Here is a 23092-nt window from a genome sequence, read left to right on the forward strand (position 1 = left end):
AAATAGATAGTGATCTTTTAAAAATATAAATCTGATCCTTTCAGCCCCTTATTTTAAATCCTTCAATAACTTACTTAATAAATATTATAATCTCTATCAAAGCTAATCACTCCATGGAAGCTCAAAGGTTCAATGAGAAATTCAGTTTATCCTTTTTTGCAGGTTCACAAAAGAACCATCAGGAAATTTTTTTAAATCCTGAAAATTACTTAAAACTTATATATATATATATATATATATATATAAGTTTCCCTGGTAGATCAGCGGGTTAATGATCCAGCATTGTCACTGCTGTGGCTCGGGTCACTGCTGTGGCATGGGTTCAATCTCTGGCCGGGGAACTTCCGCCTGCCATGAGCATGCCAAATAAAATAATAAATAAATAATAAAAAAACACACACATAGCAGCTGATACATTTAAGAGAAAAGCATGCAGCAATGTTAATAAAACCAAAGACTGAAAATAACCTCAAGACTACCAAAATGATATACTATCCAGCCAGTAAATGAGGCACTTCCAAATGTACAACCGTTGAGTGATCTCTAGGATCTATTATTAAATGGGGGTGGGGGGAGAAGGGTAGGGGGAAGCTATATACATTCCATCTAGTACACAAGCATTTGTGGTGTTTTAAGAACATAAATACACGAGTTCCCTCGTGACCTAAGTAGGTTAAGGATCCAGCGTTGTCACTGCTACGGTACAGGTCACTGCTGTGGCACAGATTCAATCCCTGGCCCAGGAACTTTTGCCTGCTGCAGGTACAGCCAAAAAAATATATATATTTTTACACACACACACATAAGTGTGTAGACCTGTATGCTAGAAATATCGCAAGAACAACACACACAAAGATGGAAATAGTGGTTGTTTCTAAGGAGGGAAAATGGATGGTTGGAAGATACAGGGAAAAGAGAAACTTTTTACTACATACTCTTTTGAACCTTTTGATTTTTATACTATGTCTAATTATGACCTATAATTTTAATATGATTTTCTCCTTCCTCGGTTCCACATACAAAAAATAAAAAATTTTAAAGTACTGACTACAAAAACCTCTCTATACTTCATCCCTATACCAACGTTAAAATTATGCAGTGATCATCTGGTGTAAAATTACATTTCCTTCTTGACAGCTCAGGAGTTCAACAAACTATGTTTTACTGTTTAACTACTGCTAATAAGGCTGTTGATAATGACATTGGTGAACACTGCAATGATAACTGTACCTGCCTCTTGAAAAAGCAAGTCAGCAGCACCAGGTAGCAGAATTTTATTATTAAACTGACATCAAAATCTTCAGAAATTAAGGAAAACTACAAATCTTACTTTCCCAGCAAATTCTAAAACAGCAAATTCAAAAAAAAAAAAAAAGTATCTTGCTATCCTTCAAAAGCAGTGCAAAAGAGCTGTAAAAATCTACAAGAAGGTGAAACAAATGATACCACATGGAGACATTCATTACTGTTGTGTTAATTAACCCTTCCAGAAGTCCCTAAAATGTCAGATCTGTACTACCCCACACATTCTACAGAAGATGAGAAGCAGGCTGTGTGACCTTACAATAGCACACACCGCCTGCCCTGGGCTTCCATGATCTTCCATCTCCCTCTTTCTAAAGCCCGGAGACTAAACCTCCAAACATGAGTGTCAATTGGTCCCCTTAGCCCCGCTGGGGGGAAAACACTAGGCTAAGCAAAATGCCTTCAGGATTTCACGGCAAAGCCCTTTCAACCAAAGAAAGGATCACGACCTCGGAGAAAGATATTAAGGTCTGCCTAAGGAAAGGAGGTCTAGAAGAAGAGGCCGCTGCTGGTGTCTAAAGAGGAGCTGACACCAGATTTCTTGGGAAGTAAGAGCATCATGAAATAGACTATCTGAAAGACGAGTTGAGTAAGGGAAGAGCTTCAGCTAGGCGGTGAGCAGGTCCGCTAGGAAGAGGAGTGGGCAGCGATGGATCTGCCTTGGAGCTGGGGGTCGCAATGGGTTTAGAGGGCAAGCGTAAACGGATCTGAGGAACTGTGATTGGGTCAGCTCACAGGAGGATGCAACAGTCTCGAGGCCCCATTTAAGAGTACTACGAGAGTCCGAAGAGGGTTCTAGTGGGGTGTGATGGGGTGAGAGGCCCGAGACTAACACCAGGAGAGGTTGGAGCGCCGGAATGGTGCCTGGCCAAAGGAATACACGATGGGTGGGGTCCACTGGGTACCCGGGGCAGCGATCGGGTGTCAGGGAGGCTCCAGCGCAGACTAGCTCGCGGGGCGTCTCCGCTGGGGCGGGGCGGGGCGGCCCCGCAGGAGCCAAAGAGAGAGACCGAGACGTGGGCCGGGCTGGGCGGCAGGGCCGCTGGGCGGCTTGGGCGGGTCTTACCTCGGGCTCCGCCGCGGTGGCCACCGCAGCCCCCTCCTCTTCGGCGGAAGCCGCCTCCCAAACTCGGCCCCAGGGTCAGGCCGGAGGAGACAGCAGAGGCCAAGATCACCAAGGGTCGGACGGCTCCGGGAGGGTGGGCCCAGCTGCCTTAGGGTCCGGGCGAGCGGCCGCCGCGCATCCCCCGCCCTGTCAGAGAGACTCCGCCCGGCCTGGGCAGGCACATCCCCGGCCGCACCCGCCCTGAGACCACGCGTTCAGTCGCCGCCTCAACCGCTACTGCCGCCTCTGCGGGTGTCGCGGGTGCCTCCACCGCCGCCTCTCACCACCCTTGCTGTTCACTCAGCAGCCACAGTCAACCGCCACCACGTACCAGTCCGCTCGGGCCCGCGCGCCCCCGACCCCGCGCACGCGGCCCCGCCCCGCACGACTCCTCAGCTGCAGAAGAGCAAGCGCGCGCGCACTTACCTCCCACGCCCCCTACCGCCCTCGGGAGCCAGCCTGCTCGCCCGACTCCGCCCCCGCACGTGATGCCGCCAGCAAGTACAGCATGCGCTTGCGTGGACACGCCCCATTTCGTCCGCTTCAGGCGGCCCCGCCCAAACTTTTCTTCCTCACCTTACGGCAGAGTTGGGAACTCTGCCTTAGGTTTTATCTCTTCTAGAGAGGGATGTCGCAATGTTGGGCTAGAAAACTCTGGGTTTACGACTGCAGCTCTCGCTTTCCGGCCAATACCGAGGTGCCTGAAGGCTGGCTGGGGAGGTGAGGCCCGAGGCAGGTAAGAAGCCTCCTCCCCACTTCGGTTTGTCGGTCGGTGTGTCTGGGCAGGAGATCGTTTTGCCGCCCACGCAGTTCTAGCGTCTCCACACCCACTCCCCAATTCTGGCTCAAAATTCTTAGCGCCGCCTCCTTAGCGCCCCCCCCTCCCGCCCCCGTTTCCACACACACACGCCCTTTCCCCAGCATTTCCCCGCCCCGGACCTCCGTTTCCTAGTACTTCTTTCTTTTCATCCCTCAGACTTTTTACTGAGCACTTTCCGTGCATTAGACTCCAGAAAGTCAGAAGCAAATGAAATAGTCTCAAGTGTTTCGAAGTATGTTGGAGACGATGAGAGAATCCTCCGTGATAGTAAAGTAAAATTATAATAGAAAAAAAAAAAAAAGCACAAGGTATTCTTTGAGCGTAGAAGAGGGACCACCTGATTGTGTATGACTTGAGGAAACCCTCTGGGTCACTCTTAATTTGTGTTAGAAAGCTAATGAGCAGTAGCTGGTTAAAGCGGTATAAGAGATAGAAGCAGAGGGAATGATGGGTACAAAAATATTTTTGACAGTACTGGCGCTGAAATAAAAAGAGGAATAGAATACAGTTAGCGAAAACCACGTGGCGTAAGTTACTCACTCTTTGAGTAATAAAGAGTTATAAAGTAATGAGGTGAGGGACAAGCGTGTGGGCCAGAACAGTGTTTTCTTTTAAGGTGGTTATGAAGTGTACCATAACCAAGATGTGGACAGTTTATGAGTGAGAGTGGGTAATTTACAGAACCAGGAGCGGTAGTGGAATTAAATCTTGTATGCACATTAGAGTCACCTGGGATTCTTTTAAAAAGTAAAACCAGGCGTTCCCATTGTGGCTCAGCAGTAATAAACCCTACTGCCCTCCATGAGGATGCAGTTGAATCCCTTCCGCCATTCAGTGGGTTAAGGATACAGGATTGCCATGAGCTGTGGTGTAGGTCACAGACACAGTTGGCATCTGGTGTGGCTATGGCATTGGCCAGCAGCTGCAGCTCCTATTCGATCACTAGCCTGGCAACTTCCATGTGCCACGGGTGCAGCTCCAAAAAGGAAAGAAAAAAGTAAAACAAATGAAGTTGCTCCACCTGAGGCCAATTAAACAAATCCAGGCATCAGTTTTGGTTGTTTTTGTTTTTTTAAAGTTCCTGAGGTGACTCCAATGCTGCAGGTTGAGAACCACCAAACTATAGCAAAGGAAAGTTTGGGAAGTAGGGGAAGGCAGAAGGTTGATGTAGTTGGCGCTGTAATGTTAAGTTGGGAGTCATTTGATGAGAGTTCAGGATGGCATGAGACCCTTGAAAGTTTTGAATAACTACTCTGGGTAATGGGAGGAGTCACTCCTGCTTTCTCTTTAGCACAGTTTCATCCTTCAGTCTTAATCAGGCCCATTTCGGTTACTGCTCTTTCCTCTGTCTTTTCCTTCTGTCCAAGTTTTATCAGCTGGGGATCCAGCCTTAGAGCTCAGGGGAATCCTCATTTCTATCCCCCACAAGATCAGAGTTAAGCCAATTGATGAGATTCAAAGACTGACTTCACTCCCATAGAGATTACTATATACAGTGCCTTGCCAATTTAGAATCTGCCTTTTATTATTTATTTCATCAACCATTTAAGTTAGGAATGAGAAAGATTTAAGTTTCAGCCCTATTAGGACTTCACAGTATTAGGGAAAACAAACCTTTAGAAGAATTCACTTGGCAGACAGATAAGGTCTGTATAAGGCAAAGCCCTAGCTAGTCCGTGCTACTGTATTAACTGTGGTTAATTAAAAAACTTGTCTATCTGCTACCAGATAAGAGAAGGTCACTATTGTCTAAAATACTAGGGTTTAGTATGAAAAGTAGGGGTAGGACGGAGATAAAGATGATAAAGTGGATGTGAACAGATAATGAACTTTGAATTCCATGCTCAAGTGTTTAGGTTATATTTACTATGAGCAATTAATAGGTCTAAATACCAAAAGTAAAAGTAATTTCTCTTGTGTCATGGACCACTTGGTCAGCCTGACCTGTGGATCCTATCTCAGAATAAGAATAATGTTTTTAAATATATAAAATAAAATACATAAAAACATAAGTGAGATCTTTTTCATTGAAAGTTTTAAAAATATTAAAACAGATAAGAGATGTAGTTACATATGTGCTTAACTACACATTAAATAATATTTGGCAGCAGGACTGATTTTGTATTTTCAAAACAATGATGAGTATAAATTGTATTTTGAGATACCTGTAAGATTTTAGGAGATTCCCTGGCTAGTGGTCAAATTAGAGCTGTAGCCTCTGGCCTACACCGCAGGCATGCCAGATCTGCAACCTACACCACAGCTCACAGCAACCCCTGATCCCACTGAGTGGGAGTAGGAGTTGAACCTGTGTCCTCATGGATACTAGTCAGATTCGTTTCCACTGAGCCATGACAGGAACTCCTAAATCTAAGGATTTTAAGTGAGAGCATGACAGATCAAATCTGTTTCAGAAAGATGCTTGAGCAAGGTTCACCTCTCAGCCTCTCTCTGGGAATAGAGAACTGGCTATTCTCTTTTCCTATGCCTTAGTTATAGTAACCAGTAGTAATCCACTGTTGCCTAAGAATTTGGGCCTACAAGAGAACTAAGCTTGTGGCTATATATGGGAGAAGTACAAGGAAATAAATTGGGAAAGATAGATTAGGGCTGTTTTTATGGAATTTATTTAATGCCATGCTGTAGTTAGTACTTAATTTGCTAGACAGTGGAGAAACACTAAATATTTAGAGCAAAATAACACAGTTCCATTTGGAAAATAAACTAGAAGTAATGTGTAGGTTAGATCATCAGAAGAGAAAATAGGAATGAAGAGACTAGACCAATAAATAATTGACATTTTTAAAAACTAAATTTTATCATAAAGTGATCTCTAAAAGAGTGCTGAATTTATTTCCACAGTGTGACTGACCAATCTAAAGAAAAAGATTGGAATAAATTACATACCTTTCAACAAGGATGTGCACACCAGGTAGAAGTTAATTAGCATTTTATGTGGTCACAAGGCTAGTGCATTCTATAATGTTAGAACTTCTGATAAGCAATGGCTTTACCACATATCTAAGTTCTTAGATGTTGCTAGTACCTTTCTTGGTTAAATTCCATCTACAACTTTAAGTCCTGACTTTGTAAGGTCAAAACTTCTCTCTCCTTGCCAATTCCTGAAACCTCTTGGGTGAGTAAAATGCACTAGTAAACAAAAAGGAAGTCCTCAAGGCCCATGTAACCCATCTCTTTGGAAACTGACCATTGCTAGACTATGTAAAACTCCCCAAATCCCAGCTAGTCCCCAAATTATGTGCTTTTTTTAACCATGTTATTCAGAAAAATCGAAGAATTATCCTCTGGCAAAGGGGGTTAAGGATCTGGTGCTGTCACTGCAGCAACTCGGGTTTGATCCCTGGCTCTGATACTTCCACATACCACAAGCATGGCCAAAGGAAAAAAAATTGAACTTGAGATCCAGGTATTACTAATCCAAATGAGAAATGTGAAGTTAAGTAACTTTTTGGAGCCAGATTTTCCAAGAGACTACCTTCTTCAGCATGACTAGCCTTTATTGACTTTGTTCATCTAACTATTGGAGACCATTTGGGTAATGATATGTCAGTTTACGAAAAGGCTGCTGTTTACACCATGTGTATAGTAAGGGGAGAAAAATGTGACACAGTTTAGAGAGAATACCTTTGAATTAGAAGTGGTGAACTGAGAATAAAATTCTTTTTTGGTCAGCGATCCCTTAGCCATTGAGAGCCATGCCTAATAATTAACAGAGCAATAAATGGAGAGCTTTGGTGCCAGAAGAAATCCTACAAGGTTACTTAGTCTATCTCCCTGGCCCAAGGTAGGGCCAGATGGAATTTATGACAGTTAAGTTACCAAGCATCATCATCGTACCAAGTGGTTTTTCTACTTTGAGAGCTGAATTCCTCTATTTGTAAAATATTCATGTTAGAGGTATTTTGCTCAAGTTTATAAATAACTTATTGAGAAATATTCCTGTGTTTATAATTTTTGTGCTTTAGGAGTTTTTCAAAATATATTTCATTTACAGAGAATATATTCATTTATTAGACCTTCTCCAGTTTGTTAAGCACCAAAGACAACAGGGATGAGTAAAATCTAGTTCTGTTTTCAATAGGGGTATGTAAATATTGATGGTAATTTTTCATGCCATTTTATACAAATCTCTGGATGGTTTAGGCTAGCATTAAAAGGAAGCATTTAATTAGGGGAAATTGAAACCAAAAAATAAGGCTTCAGCTTCCTTCCTGAAAATGTTTCTGCTTATGCTGCCTTGAAAATCACAGTTGGCCTTGGCTGTGATTCTTTCTGTGAACTTGCAAATGGAATCATCCATTAGAAGTTGAACATAATCTAATTTTAATAACTATCAGACTATTTTTAAATCTTTGCATTCAAAGATTTGTAGAAGAGAGGTTAGACTTACTGTTTTTTACAGAGGACAAATTGAGACCAGTGAGTTGGAGAAACAGTTGTGTAAGAATGGGGGGGTACATTTTCTTTGTGAATGAAAATAGCTGTATTTACTGGTTATGTGCTCATTATCAAAAGAAAGAGGAGGAGTTCCGGCTGTGGCACTGTGGGTTAAGGATCCAGCATTGTCTCTACAACTGTGGGTGCAGTCCTAGCCCAGCACAGTGAGTTATGGGTGCCATGTTTCTGCAGCTGTGGCATAGGTCACAGCTGCAGCTCATAGTCAGTCCCTGTCCAGGGAATATGTTGCAGAAAAGGGGGGGGATAAAACAGTCAGTATCAAAAGTTTGAAGACAAAAAGTTGAGAACTATTAAACTCCTATTCTTAAAACTATATATAACTTTTTTTTTTTTTTTTTTTTTGGTCTTTTTGCCTTTAGGGCTGCTCCCGAGGCATATGGAGGTTCCCAGGCTAGGGGTCTAATTGGAGCTGTAGCCGCTGGTCTACGCCACAGCTATGCTAGATCCGAGCCGCATCTGCAGCCTACACCACAGCTCACGGCAACGCCAGATTCTTAACCCACTGAGCAAGTCCAGGGATCAAACTCGCAACCTCATGGTTCCTAGTCAGATTCGTTAACCACTGAGCCACAATGAGAACTCCCCTAAAACTATATATAACTTTAGATGGCTATCATTATTGATATGTTTGGATATACTTTTGTAAAAATTTTTGTATAACTTTTTCATAACTTATAATGAACATCTTTCTGGTTCAGAAAAATTACTATTAATATTTTTTTTTTAGGGCCACATCTGTGCCATATGTAAGTTTGCAGGCTAGGGGTCAAATTGGAGCTGTGGCTGCCAGCCTACGCCATAGCCATAGCAATGCCAAATTCATACTGTGTCTGCAACCTAAACCACAGCTTACAGCAACTGGGATCTGTAACACACTGAGAAGGCCGGGGATCAAACCCACATCCTCATGGATACTAGTCAGTTCTTAACCCACTGAGCCACAGTGGGAACATCTCTGTGTCAAAAAATGTGTATCTACAATTGTATTACTTAAATTTATCAGTTCTTGGAGTTCCGTCGTGGCTCAGTGGTTAAGGCACCTGACTAGTATCCGTGAGGAAGCGGGTTTGATCCCTGGCCTCAGTGGGTTAAGGATGTGGCATTGCCATGAGCTGTGGTGTAGGCCAATGGCTCCAGCTCTGATTTGACCCCTAGCCTGGGAACCTCGACATGGGTGTGGCCCTAAAAAGAAAAAAAAAAAAAGTTAAAAATAAATAATCAGTTCTCTCTTAAACTTTTGAGATTGAAAGTGTAATACCTACATATAGACATTTCTTAAGTATTATAATGGCGAATTTCCCTTAAAAAAGCTGGCATTTGTCTGCACCACTGTTAATGAAAATGCCCATTTTCCCATAGTTTCTTATCAATGCTGGTTATTTATTATCAGTTTTCCAAATCTTTGCTAATTTGACAGGTAAAAAATGAAATCTTACTGCAACTTAATTGCTCTGATTAGTAGGTGGATGTTGAGTGTCTTTTCATGTGTTTATTGGCCAGTTATATAAGTGGGGTTTTTTGTTTGTTTGCTTTTTCTTCTTTTTTGGCCACCCTGAGGCATATGGAGTTCCCAGGTCAAGAGTCAGCTCCAGGCTGCACTTGCAGCCTATGCCATAGCTGTGGCAATGCCAGATTCTTAACCCACTGTGCTGGGCCCCAGGATCTAATCTGTGTCCCAGAGTTCCTGAGACACCACCAATCTCATTGCTCCACAGTGCAAACTCCTGTATAAGTGTTTTTAAGCTCTCTTTTCATTTAGTATTTTTGTTTGACTATTTAACATTAAAATTTCACTCCATCTGAAATATAATTTGAATGGGTATGAAGTAGGTTATCTAACTTCTTTTCTTTAATATAATGATTAACAGGTTCTTCCAGTGCCTCTTCTTTTTGGCAGGGGGTAGAAGACGCAAGCAGCTTGATAGGGGACCCAGACTTGGGATTGAACCCAGGCCTCTGCAGCAAAAGTGCTGTATCCTTACTACTAGACCACCAGGGAATTCCCCTCCAGTGCCACTTATTAAATTACCCAGCGAGCATATCCCAAACTTCATGGCACAGACAATAAGATGTTAATAGATATTATATTAAAACAAAAAAACAAAAAATGTTTCGTGGTCAAATGAGTTTGGGGGAAAAAAATCAGACCAAGAAAAGTTCAGAACCTCTATTGCAGAACCTCTTCTAGCCTCTAATATACTTGTGTGTATCATGAATCTCCAATAAGTTTTTAAGATACATTTCCCTAACTTATTTAACCATGTAATCTTTTTTTCTTTCCTGTGAAATTCTATGGAGTTGTGCTGTCCAAAATTGTAGTCACAACCCACATGTGGCTATTTAAGTTTAAATTAATAAAATAAGTTCCTCAGTCACACTAGCCACTTTCAGGTGCTCAGTAGCCAGATGTGGCCAGTGACTACTGTGTTGGACATTGTAAACAAAGAACATTTTCATCACTGAAAATCCTGCTATAAAACAAAATCCTGCTATAAAACAAAATATATTCATTGAAAACATGGAGTAATTCATAATTTCTCCCATGGATAGTGTCTTCATCATCATATTTAAAATTTCTAAAAATGCATAGGTTTGTTTTTGTATTGTTCCACTGATATTTATCTGTTTCTGCACCAGTATTACATACCAAGTTGTAAGTCAGGCTTCTGCACATTTTTCACTGAGAGCAGAAATAAAAAATTCCTGCATGGAGTAGGAAGTTGGACTAAAAGGGATAATAAAGGCCTTTTAACTTCTAAGACTCTACAGATGTAAAATTTTCTCAGCAAAATATGATTTTTATCATGTTAGGAGCCATACTCCATTATTCATTCATTTATTCTATAATTATTATTTATTGAGTATCTACCTGACAAGTTATTTTTTTGGAGCCAGAATGTTAAACCAATTTAGGCAAACAAGATCCCTTACATTTTTGGCCTGGGAATTAGGAGTATTAATCAAACTATCACATAGCCATGGGTGTGCAGGGACTTGAAATTAGAGGATAAGAGAATGACTAGTGGCTTCTCGTTCTGTCTAATCATGGGTGATCTCTGTGTATAAATGACATTTAAACTGAAATCTACCCAACAAATGAAGCCAGCCACTAAAAGATCCAGGCACAGCTAGTACCTCATTATGTGTTTAAGGAGTAAAAAGAAGGTTGATGTGGCTAGAGCTTAGTAGGCAAGGGAAAGTGTAATGGAAATGCAATTGGAGAGGTGGCTGGGGCCATGTGATCATGCAGGGTATTTGTAAGCAGCTAGGGCAGGGAATTCACGTTTTGAATGTGATAGTGCACTACTAGAGGATTTTAAACAGGAAAGATGTGACCTGACTTAAAATTTTAAGCAATTATACTCCAGCAGCTGTATGGAGAATTTACTGGAGGGGTCAGTAGTGGAATTAAGGAGACCTTTTAGGACAGGTCAAAATGAGAAATGATGATGAACTTGACTAAGGTGATGGTAGTCAAGATGGAAAGCATTGGACATATTCAGAACATTTTAGCTATAGAATCAACAGGACTTATTGATTAGATATAAGGTGTGAAGAAAATGGAAAGCTCAGGGACAGTGTTTATATTTCATTATAGAGTACTGGGTTTAATTTCTGGTCTAATTATTATATGCCAAAATTGGCACACAGAAGACACCAGTAAGTATATTTTGACCGTATGAATAAATCAGTAAATGTCTTGCTCCTCTACACGTTTAAGCTACTAAAGCATAAGTTTGTGCACATGTCTTTATTAATTATTAGGGAATCTGATGCCTAAGAACTAGAGGTTTATGTTATAGGCCTATCAAGTATGGGGAGTAACTAAACTGTTCCACTGAAGTATCCATGCCAGTGTGGTAGAGTGAATGAAGAAGAGAAAATTCCCTGCCTCAGGTGCAAAAGTTCTCTGGGAATCTCTTATTTTAAAAATCTATGATGATTTTGCATTTTATGCTACATTACGTCCATGTTTATGTTAATTATTAAGGTGTTTTAAGTTACTGATTAAAATATTTTAAGTATTTAAAATATTTAAGATTGCTTACCTCTTTTCCCACAAAGCTAGAGAAATTGAAGCTCTAGGAAGATACACTAGGATTAGCCTCTGTTTGATTTTTGTTGTATTTGTTTGTCTGTTGATAGCTGCTGGCACATGGCCATGTCTAGTTAGAGGAGCACAGACCACATTTGTGAGAATTTGCAGTTTGATACAATTAAAAATAAAAGCCAAGGGAGTGAAGAGAAGAAAGGGAACTTCATTTAGAAACTACTGACTGTTATAATCTTCACTTAAAATGAGTAGAACTCTGCAGTTTGCACTTTGTAATGTTTTTAAAAATATAACTGAATGAGGCTGTTCCCTTTTTTTTTAAGGAAGCTTTACTGAATAATTAAAATGAACAAAGGTCACAATTCTGGGATAGTGTGTTTTCTTGGGGGCTTTATGGTAAACTTATCTGGATCATTACTTTATTCAGCAATAACAAGCATAGTTTCCCAGAAGTTATGAGAGTTGGTGCATAATTTATGAAATGTTTGTTAACTAAAATCCTCGTGTGTGTGTGTGTGTGTGTGTGTGTGTGTGTGTGTGTGTCTCCACAACCACAGCATGTGGAAATTCCTGGGCCAGCGATCAAACCCACACCACAGCAGCCACCCAAACTGCTGCGGTGACAATGCTGATTCCTTAACCTGTACCACAAGAAAATTCCATCACGTATATTTTTGATCTTATAAAATGAGTACCTAAACATGTATAAAGCAAATATTTCTTACTTATGTCCACTATAATAAGTATTTTTAAGCATTTCTCCATTAAAAATTCTGATTGAACCAACAGAAACACCTCTAGTTGAAGGTTAATCTACTTGGAAATTGCCTTTAAGATACTTTAATAAATAGCCCCAATGCTTTTTTAGACCTTTAAGAGCTCTTAGAATTATTTCAACCTAGGCATTTACCATAGGCTACCTAATAGTAGTAGTCTGGAATAGAGATTTGCAAAGTTTTTCTCCAAGAAGTCCAAAAGTAATTACATTGTGCTTTGCAGACTGCTTATTAGCTCTTAGAGCTCAAAAGTAGACAGTATGTAAACAAATGAGCATTATTTTGTTCCAATGAAACTTTATTTACAAAAACAGGCAGTGGAGTTCCCTGGTGGCTCAATGGGTTAAAGGACCTGGCATTGTCACTGCTGTGGTAGTGCAGTCACTGGCCCCAGATTTTCCACATGCTACAGACATAGCCAAGAACCACCCCCTGGGCAAACAAACAGACAGTGGACCAAATCTGGTCTGTGGGCTGTAGTTTATTGACCCTTGGACTAGAATTAGAACATTTTTAGGATTTTTTTTTTTTTTTTGTCTTTTGTTGTTGTTGTTGTTGTTGCTATTTCTTGGGCCGCACCCGCGGCATATGGAGGTTCCCAGGCCAGGGGTCCAATCGGAGCTGTAGCCACCGGCCCACGCCAGAACCACAGCAACGCGGGATCCGAGCCGCGTCTGCAACCTACACCACAGCTCACGGCAACGCCGGATCATTAACCCACTGAGCAAGGGCAGGGATCGAACCCGCAACCTCATGGTTCCTAGTCGGATTGGTTAACCACTGTGCCACAACGGGAACTCCCATTTTTAGGATTTTTAAAGAGCATGGCAAGATTTTTGAATTTGAAAAGATGAGAGTTCGAATTGTAAAACCCTAGGGCTAGAGGAAACTTAGAAATCAAAGAATCACTGGAAACATTTTTTTTAAAAGCAGGTGCCCAGACCCTACTCCCAGAGATAGATCATGTATGTTCTTTAAAAATCTCTGTTCCACTGTGCACAATGGGATTGGTTGTGTCTCTGCAGCACTGGGATACAGGTTCCATCCCTGGCCCAGCACTGTGGGTTAAAGGGTCCAGTTGCAACAGCTGTTGCGTGGATTACAACTGTGGCTCAGATCTGATCCCTGGCCCAGGAACTCCATATGCCACTGAACAGCCGAAAAAAAAGAAGAAAAAAAAAAAAGCTTTAGAGATGGTTCTGATGTGCATCCCTGGCTAGAATCAGTATTTATCTGGTCCATAGCTCACTTTACAGATAATGAAGCTAAGACCCAGGGGTTAAAATGACTTTTTTAGAGTGAAACAACTGGTTTGCTTGAAAATCTGAACTGAATCCCAGACCTACTGGCTCCCAACTTAATTTTTTTTTCTACTGAACTGCAGCTTCTTCCCTTACTTATATCAGCAGGCAATCTAATGGTTCCTGTTGAATCATAAATTTTCCCTTTAATTTTTATTTTTATTTATCACCCTGTTTTCATAACAAATATTCAAGTAGTGTGCATTTTTTGTTTGTTTTGTCTTTTTAGGGCCACACCTGCAGCATATGGAGGTTCCCAGGCTAGGGGTGGAATCGAAGCTGTAGCTGCCGGCCTACACCATAGGCACAGCAACAACACATCCAAGCTGCATCTTCAACCTACACCACAGCTAACAGCAACGCTGGATCCTTAACCCATTGAGCAAGGCTAGGGATCAAACTCGCAACCTCATGGTTACTAGTCGGGTTCGTTAACCACTGAGCCACAATGGGAACTCCTCAAGTAGTATGCATTTTAATGATTTTGAAATGAATATGAAAAAATAGTCTCTTCCTTTTGTTTAAATATTTGGGAAGTGTTTGTATGAATTCAGTATTTACTTCATTTAGCTAAAGAAGTTGGAAGGTAAAATAAACTAAACCCTGTAATTACAAGTTTCGTGTATGCTGCCAGCACATGAACAGCATCGCTTCTCTCAGGTTCAGAGAAGAGTTTTCTTTGGAGTTAATTAGCATTCCCTCTGCTTATGCCAAAGGTAAAGCCCAAGAGTGCAGAGTCATGGCCTGGCTATATCTATCCTTAGTGACTTTGTGGCTTTATATATAGAAGCAATCAGATGCTTTATTTTCAAGAAATCTTTAAAATCCATTATTACCACCCCAAATATAAGGAACAGGGAAGGAAAAAAACTTTTTTTTTTTTTTTTTGAGAGCTTGCTATCTACCAATGTGCTGAGTCTTTTCACTCATGTTTTTAATTCACAAAGCAATTCTTAGAGACAAGTTTTATTATTACCTCATTTTATGGATGAGGAAAATGAAGCCCCCCAAAAGAACGAATGACTTGTCCTGGGCCCCACAGATAGCAAGTGGCAAAGTCAGAGCCCACACTCAAAGCTTTCTGGCTCTAAAACATAAAACTATACTATATTTTATAGGATTTTACAAATAAAACTATGAGAAGGTCATTGTCTCCCTAGTTTATTCAACAGAGGAAAACAAACAAAACACGAAACCAAGGAAAAATGGGGATGTTACAGATAATACAAAAATCGTAAAATGCCTTATTTCCCTTTTCCCACAATCTGTATTTTCTGACTCCCTTTTTAAAATGTTTCATTCATCTGCCAGACACATGCTTACTGTGTAGAAAGGTAATATCCCTGTGATGGTTCTAGATGGCTCCTGGTTCTTTTTCTAGGTCCCCTTCCACCTCTTTCCTTTACCCCATTAATGATGGGATCATTGTCCTTCCAGTCACTCCAGCTAAAACCCCCAGACTGTTAGTACTTTCTTGTCTCATCTAGCCTCCTCTGATCACTTATTGATACTCTGTCTATAATATCTTTTCCTCCTTGCCTCTCTATTCCTAGGGGTTTGGGTCATGTCCCCCTACCTTTACTTTCAATTAAAATCTAATTGACTTCTGCCTCCAGTTTATCTCCTTACCAATAAATCCTATATACTATAACTATATAATTTATCTCCCAATTATAAATTTGTAATTTATCTCCCTACCTATATACTATACCTATCCTGTGTACTATAGTTATAGGATTAATACTACAACCATTTACACTATCGCTGAACCATTAATTTCCTAAAACACTGGTAGCCATTAGTGGCTCCCCATTTCCTCAAGTACAAGTTCCAGACTTTTCATCTGGAAATCAGCCAATGCCTAGCTTCTGATAATCTCCCTTTAACCCTCACCTGCACTCCTACTCACACTGCATTCCAGCCAGACTGGACTATACACTTAAAGGCACTTTCCTTGCTTCTCTGTCTTAATGCCCTTCTCCATGCATCCAACTCTACTTGTCTTTCAAGAGCCTACTTTTATGCCTCTTTCTCCTTAAAGTCTTTCCAGATCTGAGCTATCCTTCCATTTCTGTCTTTTGAATTCCCATTCATTTTACTTGTGGCTTATGGGTTTCATTGAGTATAAGCCACCTTTCATATCTTTGTTCCTCTTACAGCACCTAATATTAGGTACTCAGCTGGCTGCTGATGTTACCGGATTTAAGAATATATGAATAAGAAAGGGAATGACTGCATGTACATGGAGCAAGGCTCCCTGACCCTCCTCTTCAGGCTTTCAATGACTACTAGGTGTAGTGAAGGCCAGACTATACTGCCTGGCAGACACTTGGAGACCTGCTCTCTATGCTGCCAGCTGAAACCAGACCCACAGCTTAACAGCAAACTGGACTAGGGATAGGAGCCTACAAGGAGAAAGACGCTTGAACAGACAGGCATCTCATCTATAGTACATAGGATAGGTATAGTATATAGGTAGGGAGATAAATTACAAATTTATAATTGGGAGATAAATTATATAGTTATAGGTACTCTGTGTACCTAATATTAGAGTTTATTGACTAAAAGGTGTATATATTTATTGTATGTTCATTATAATAGGTTTAAGCTCACTGAGGGTGGGAACTAGGACTATTTTATTTCCATTCTGATTTTCCAGCCCCTAGCATATAGGAAACACTCAATAAACATTTGTTCAGTGTAATACACTACAGTTATCAGTTGTTGGGATAGAAATTTCCTGATGACACAGTAGATATCTGGAAATATGTTATATTTTTTAAAAAATCTTAGCTACCTCTGTCTCTTAATTTAATATATGACAAATAACCTATGTTAAAGATCATGTATTGATAGTCTCACTTTACCGAGAAGGAAACCGAGGCCTAGAGAAGTCAAGTAGTTTATTTATGATCATAAAGCCGGTAAATAACAAAACAGAGGCTAAAATTCACATCTTCATATGTGAAGTTTAAAATCCGTTTTATTGGCCATGGTAGTTTGGCCAAAGGCCAGTTTGGTTCCATTTGCTTTAAAGTTGTTGAGGTTAAACTATTGCAGTCATGCTGTATGGAATAGAATTAAGTCCTTGATTAACCTATTGTCTGTCTGTTGGATGTTTTCACAATCAAACAAGCCAAACACAAAAACTATTCTGTGAAGAAAATCTTAGCCCTGCCTGTGGACACTCCCTCCAAGATGAGATGCCTGTCTGTTCAAGCGTCTTTCTCCTTGTAGGCTCCTATCCCTAGTCCAGTTTGCTGTTAAGCTGTGGGTCTGGTTTCAGCTGGCAGCATAGAGAGCAGGTCTCCAAGTGTCTGCCAGGCAGTATAGTCTGGCCTTCACTACACCTAGTAGTCATTGAAAGCCTGAAGAGGAGGGTCAGGGAGCCTTGCTCCATGTACATGCAGTCATTCCCTTTCTTATTCATATATTCTTAAATCCGGTAACATCAGCAGCCAGCTGAGCACCTAGTCTCACCACAGCTTCTTTATTGGATTGCTGTTTGCTCATTTGCCATTGGGCTAGATATTAAGGATCATTGTAAGAAACAATCCAGGATTTCCCAATGTGGTACAGCGGATTGGCAGCATCTCTGTAGCACCAGGACACAGGTTTAGTATCCCGCCCGGCACAGTGGGTTAAGGATCCAGCATTGCTGTAGCTTCAGCATAGGTCCCAACTGCAGCTTGGATCTGATCCCTGACTCAGGAACTCCATATGCCACGAAGTGACCAAAAAAGAAAAAAAAACTAAACTAAAGAAACAATCCTTTGAAACTATATCATCTTTAATAAGGATATTATGGGACATTGATTATGATACACTGTCTTTTATGAAAACTCCTTGTGAGAAATCTGTCTGACCTTAGTACAAAGATTGTTTTTCCCTTTCCTGAGCAATTGCTTTGTTTTTACCTTATGGACATTGTGAATGTTTAACTTAACACTCTCTGGTTAGCTGCCAAAAAGTGAAGAGACAAATTTGTGGCCCACCCATAACAAATGTGCTCTATGCCTTGTTAACTTCACTCCTGACTTCAGTTTATGTCTTTGCTCAAGTTATTCTTTCCTAAGAAAATCTGAATTCATGCTTTTTTGTTTTATCCATACTCATAAACAGCCTTCTGTTACTTCTGAAATAGTTCATATTATGATATATTGTATGCGCAAAAAAAAAAAAAAGCTGTCTTTAATGCTTACCAGTGACCTCATTACTTTAGGTTTTTTTCTTGAGGGATATATTTTTTTGTACGGATTTTTACAGGGTTTTGATTACATAAAAGCAGTTGTGCCACAAAATTGTATTGTTTTAATAGTGTAACCAAGTGGTAAAATAACTGGTCTAATGGCCAGAATTGTTTAAATTGATGTCACTGTTTTAGCCCAGTCTTTCACAGAAGTGTCATTTTCTTAAAATATGCTTTACTTTGTACTTTCAGTCTGCATGTGATAGTTTATTGCTTTATGATTTTTAGAAATACTGTTATGCTGCCACGTCAGCATATAGCAGGGAACTCTGTTAGTTGCAAATATTGTATTACCTTACCACACTTAGCAAGCTTCTCATCTCTGGCAATTGTGAGCATAACTCGTAACTCAGGTGATTGTGAGCATATTAATATTATCATGTGACTTGTCTTGTTCCTACTCTAAGTCATGCTTTTGTTTGGATAGGATAATATGAATGGATATTTGTTTTCAAACCTCATTTGCTTTAGTTGGTTTAGAGCTCTATACAGATTGTCTGATCATCTTACTAATATCCAATTAATAGCATAAGTATTGTACAACATTTTATACTCTTTTAATACCTTTGAGCAAGATTATTTGGCCTTTTCTACAACTCTCTGAGACATATAAAGCAAATGTATACACTTTTTACAGATGACAAAAACAAGGACAAGATCATTTCAATGATGTGCTCAGGATGATACTAGCAATCAGTGGTAGAACTAGGGCTAGACCCAGGTCTTCTGATATCTGTGCCACAGGAATGCCAAAAGAATTTCTAATTTATATTATAAACATTATACAGTCCTTATCTCACCCTTGAGGTTAAAGATGAGAAAGACCTATCATTCATGTTCATAGCTGAGCAGAATGAGAAATGAATTTCATTTGTATTACTCTCATGATTTTCTGACTTGCTCTTGAAATTGTAGTTCCTTGTAACTACAGCTGTAATCACTGTCACTTTCCATTATGGAATGAGGAAGCAATATTTCATCTTATCTCTTGAAAATTGATGTTGAAATGGAAACTATTTCCCTTAGTAGTTAGTAACATTTTTTTAGACTCTGAAAATTCATCTTTAATATAAAAATAATTTGCCATTGTTATCATGCATATTTCTTAAAGGGCCAAATATATGCTTAATGCTATAGAGTTTGGTAAAACAGTTACAATTTTAACGAGTCTCTGCACTTAGGAAATTTAAGGTATTCTTTTGTGGCGCAGTGGGTTAAGGATCAGGCATTGTCACGCACTGGCTTGGGTTGCTGCTGTGGTGCAGGTTCAATCCTTGGCCAGGGAACTTTGATAGGCCATGGGTGCAGCCAAAAAAAAAAAAAAAAGGAAATTCCAAATCCTTGATTACTGTTTCAGATGAAAAATTTCCAAAGTTTTTATTTAAACTGATTGTTAACATAAAGCACATAAGCTAGTGTTTTTTGAGTATTTACTCTTAGGCATCGTTGCTGAACACTTTACAATTATATTTAATCTTTGCCCAAAACCTTGTAAGAGTAGTTGCTATTTATGATCTCGATTTTATAGCCAAGCATCATATTCAACAGTAAATATTGTCTTCTGCCTCTTCTTCAGCTTCTGGAATTTCTGAGCAGCCCTGGTCAGTACAAGATGGACCCAGTAGTCTTGAGTTATATGGACAGTCTACTGCGACAATCAGATGTCTCACTGTTGGATCCTCCAAGCTGGCTCAATGACCATATTATTGGGTTTGCCTTTGAGTACTTTGCCAACAGTCAGTTTCATGACTGCTCTGACCACATCTGCTTCATCAGCCCCGAAGTCACCCAGTTCATCAAGTGCACTGGCAACCCAGCAGAGATCGCCATGTTCCTTGAACCCTTGGACCTCCCCCACAAAAGAGTGGTATTTTTAGCCATCAATGATAATTCCAACCAGGCAGCTGGGGGAACCCATTGGAGTTTGCTGGTTTATCTCCAAGATAAAAATAGCTTTTTTCATTATGATTCCCATAGTAGGAGCAACTCAGTCCATGCAAAGCAGGTAGCAGAGAAACTGGAGGATTTCTTAGGCAGAAAAGGAGACAAACTGGCCTTTGTGGAAGAGAAAGCCCCTGCTCAACAAAACAGCTATGACTGTGGGATGTATGTGATATGTAACACTGAGGCCTTGTGTCAGAGTCTCTTTAGGCAACAGCCAGAATCACTGTTGCAGCTACTCACTCCTACATACATCACAAAGAAGAGGAGCGAATGGAAAGATCTCATTGCCAGACTTGCTAAAAATTAGCTGTTTAAGTATTTTTGTGACTTTTGAAGTCTCTTTCTGCCTGTCCCCATTTATTGGATGGTTGCAATCTCAGTGCCTGAGGGAAGATGCCTGGTAGAGGGAAACTTAGGATTCTTACTTTTTCCTAAGAGAATATTATCCTTTGCATTATCCTAATGGAAAGTTTCACTTTAACCCTAACTTGAGAGCAATATGTTCTTTGAAAATGTCTTCAAATTATGCACCAGAACCTTAAAATGAAGCATTTTAAGGTAAATGCTTAAACATTTAGTAATTCCCTTTTGGTCTTCCTTTTCCACATTGGCTTATTCCAAAGGAAAAGAAGCAATCTGTTTAAAAAAAAAAACTAAGAATATGTGAAATCTAGAGGAATGCAAGAGAAGAAAATGATAGAACCAAAAACTTACTTCACAGCCCACCTATTTCAAGAGATCAACTGACTAGAAGCAGATCAAGACCTAACCTAATTCAAGATCTAAGTATTATGAGACTCAATTATTCAGTTCTGTCTCTTCCATTTGTTATACAAAGGCTTTCCCAGTCAGAACCTTTGCAAATATTTGATAAGATGATGTTAGCCCATCTTCCCCCATCTGATTTCTGGAGTGCTTTAAGAACAGATAAATCTCGGAGTTTCTGCTGTGGTACAATGAGATTGGCAGCATCTCTGGAGCACTGGGACGCAAAAGATCAATCCCTGGACTGGCAGGGTGGGTTAGGGATCCAGTGCTGCCACAGCTGCGGTGTGGGTCACAACTGTGGCTCACATCTGACCCCTGATCCAGGATCTCCATATGCCCTGAGGCAGCTCAAAAAGGAAAAAGAAAGAGAATGGGTAAATCTCAAATACATTAAATAAATGGCTGTGGCAGACCTCTTAGTTTGCTCAGTGAGTTGCCTGCCTTGTTCCTCTGGATTGATAACAAGTTTTCCTTCTCCTTGTCTGTTAGCCCATGCACACACTTGTTCTTTAGATCCAAAGCTCTGTGGTTTTGAAACTGATAGCTGACAAGTTCCCAAGATAACCTGTTATTTTAGATAAATACTTCTACTTTCTGATGGTTTTTCTCTCCTCTCCGTCCTTAATCTGACAGAATTGTTTTCAGTTAAGTCGTGGTGATTTGAGGACCATTATTGTATTTGAAATTTACAGACTAAAAGTTGCTTTGTTTTTGAGATATAAAGGAGAAGTGACCTTTCTCAATTCTTTTACTTCATTCAAAGTGAGACAATATAATTTTGTAAATGTGGAACTAAAAGTAAAAAGAAATGCTATCCTTCTGAAATCAGTAATGTGTTTTTCATTTATTTCAGTTCACAATTAAATGATACATTAGATACACCCATTAATCCTGTTCTTAATGAAAATTAGATTGCGTTGTATATGAGACACGAAAGCCAGAGATTAGTTTCAGCCATGAAATTTATTTCAGCTACCTCCCTGGTGTAACCCTGCCCCCAGTCCTCATGGCCCAAAATAACCTCACCGCTCAGTGACCACAGAGGCAGTAACCTAGTTTCTTTTAGTCAGGAAGGGAAAACACAGTAAGTGTAAATAAGTACAGGTTGCATAGCAGGCCTCAGTAAACACAAGTTGAAACTAAAAGTCAAAGAGAAAGCTACCAAAAAAGTTTCCATTTCAAGTCAGTATGTTTGGGATAAAAACAGAGCAGGGAAAAAAATAACAACTGGCAGGAGTTCCTGTTGTGGCGCAGTGGTTAACGAATCCGACTAGGAACATGAGGTTGCAGGTTCAATCCCTGGTCTTGCTCGGTTAAGGATCCAGCGTTGCAGTGAGCTGTGATGTAGGTTGCAGACTCGGCTCAGATCCCAAGTTTCTGTGGCTCTGGCTTAGGCCAGCGGCTACAGCTCCAATTAGACCCCTAGCCTGGGAACCTCCATATGCCGAGGGAGCGGCCCTAGAAAAGGCAAAAATAAAAAAAATAAAATTAAAAAAAAAAAACTGGCAATCAACCATGGAGGTGAAATAGGGAGGGAAAGCAAGAGAAGGTGCTGAGGCCTGGAGTATAGATAATGATAAGAAAGCAATATTGTTTCAGTTACTGATGACTTGGGGATCTAGTCTAGACTATGAAAGAGTCAGATTCTCTCTGGGAAAAGTTACTGTCTTTCTGATAACAAATAGCTGATTAAATCTCAGATTGTCTCCCTCTTAATACATATGGGAGCAATCTTTGCTACCTCCCTAAGATTTATTCCAGAAATTATTTTTTTAATTTAAACTAGTAACATTTTTTAAAAAGATTAAGATCTCTATTCTCAAATTCATGGCACGATTGAATTGTACCACAGGTTAGTCTACTTCTGTAAAACTTTGAGTATGCCGTTTGTAAGTATTAACACTATAAATGACAAGAGAATTTGAGAGTCAACTTGTAGTATTTCACTTGATACTATAACAGCCTTAAATTATACACCTGCTTGACCATATACTGTTGATGTTACATGATACAAAATAGGAAAAAGATCTTTTGCTGGCATTGTGTTCCCTCTCTTAAGAGTCAAAAGAATCCAGTGTGTAAAATTCAGCTTCAAAATATTCAATAGGTAAGCAGATTATTCAAAATTGGATTCAGCAGATAGCATACTGAGCCACTCTACTTTCAGATATCCTGTTGTATTGATCCTTAAGTGTACTCAAACTTCTCCAGCCTGTGTCCCATGGAATTTAGAAAGGTCACGATTCGTAAACCCAGCTGCAAATGATGGTCAAAAACATCAGGAGTTCCCG

The 23092-nt window shown here is 40.1% G+C and overlaps 2 protein-coding genes across 22 annotated transcripts in view; one reads left to right on the plus strand and one right to left on the minus strand.

Moving 5' to 3' along the window:
- MYO9A (myosin IXA) overlaps window positions 1-2902 on the minus strand; it is a 226744-nt gene extending 223842 nt beyond the window's left edge. For 8 of the 21 annotated variants that reach the window (XM_021100941.1, XM_021100967.1, XM_021101004.1 and 5 more), the window contains exon 1: window positions 2372-2765. The gene's annotated coding sequence lies outside the window, so the exon portion shown is untranslated. Of the gene's footprint in view, window positions 1-2371 lie in introns of all 21 variants that reach the window. The other 13 variants (XM_021101009.1, XM_021100994.1, XM_021100946.1 and 10 more) reach the window with 7 other exon arrangements.
- On the plus strand, window positions 2947-21629 carry SENP8 (SUMO/sentrin peptidase family member, NEDD8 specific). The gene is made up of 2 exons (XM_013992369.2): window positions 2947-3146; window positions 19666-21629. The coding sequence occupies exon 2, from the start codon at window positions 19702-19704 to the stop codon at window positions 20338-20340; it is 639 nt and encodes a 212-aa protein (XP_013847823.1). The 5' UTR covers window positions 2947-3146; window positions 19666-19701; the 3' UTR covers window positions 20341-21629.

Source organism: Sus scrofa, chromosome 1 (genome assembly GCF_000003025.6).
Source record: "Sus scrofa isolate TJ Tabasco breed Duroc chromosome 1, Sscrofa11.1, whole genome shotgun sequence".
Classification (NCBI taxonomy): Eukaryota; Metazoa; Chordata; class Mammalia; order Artiodactyla; family Suidae; genus Sus; species Sus scrofa.

Coding starts and splice junctions, on each gene's coding strand:
- SENP8 (XM_013992369.2), top strand. CDS start 19,702: ATGGACCCAGTAGTCTTGAGTTATATGGACAGTCTACTGCGACAATCA.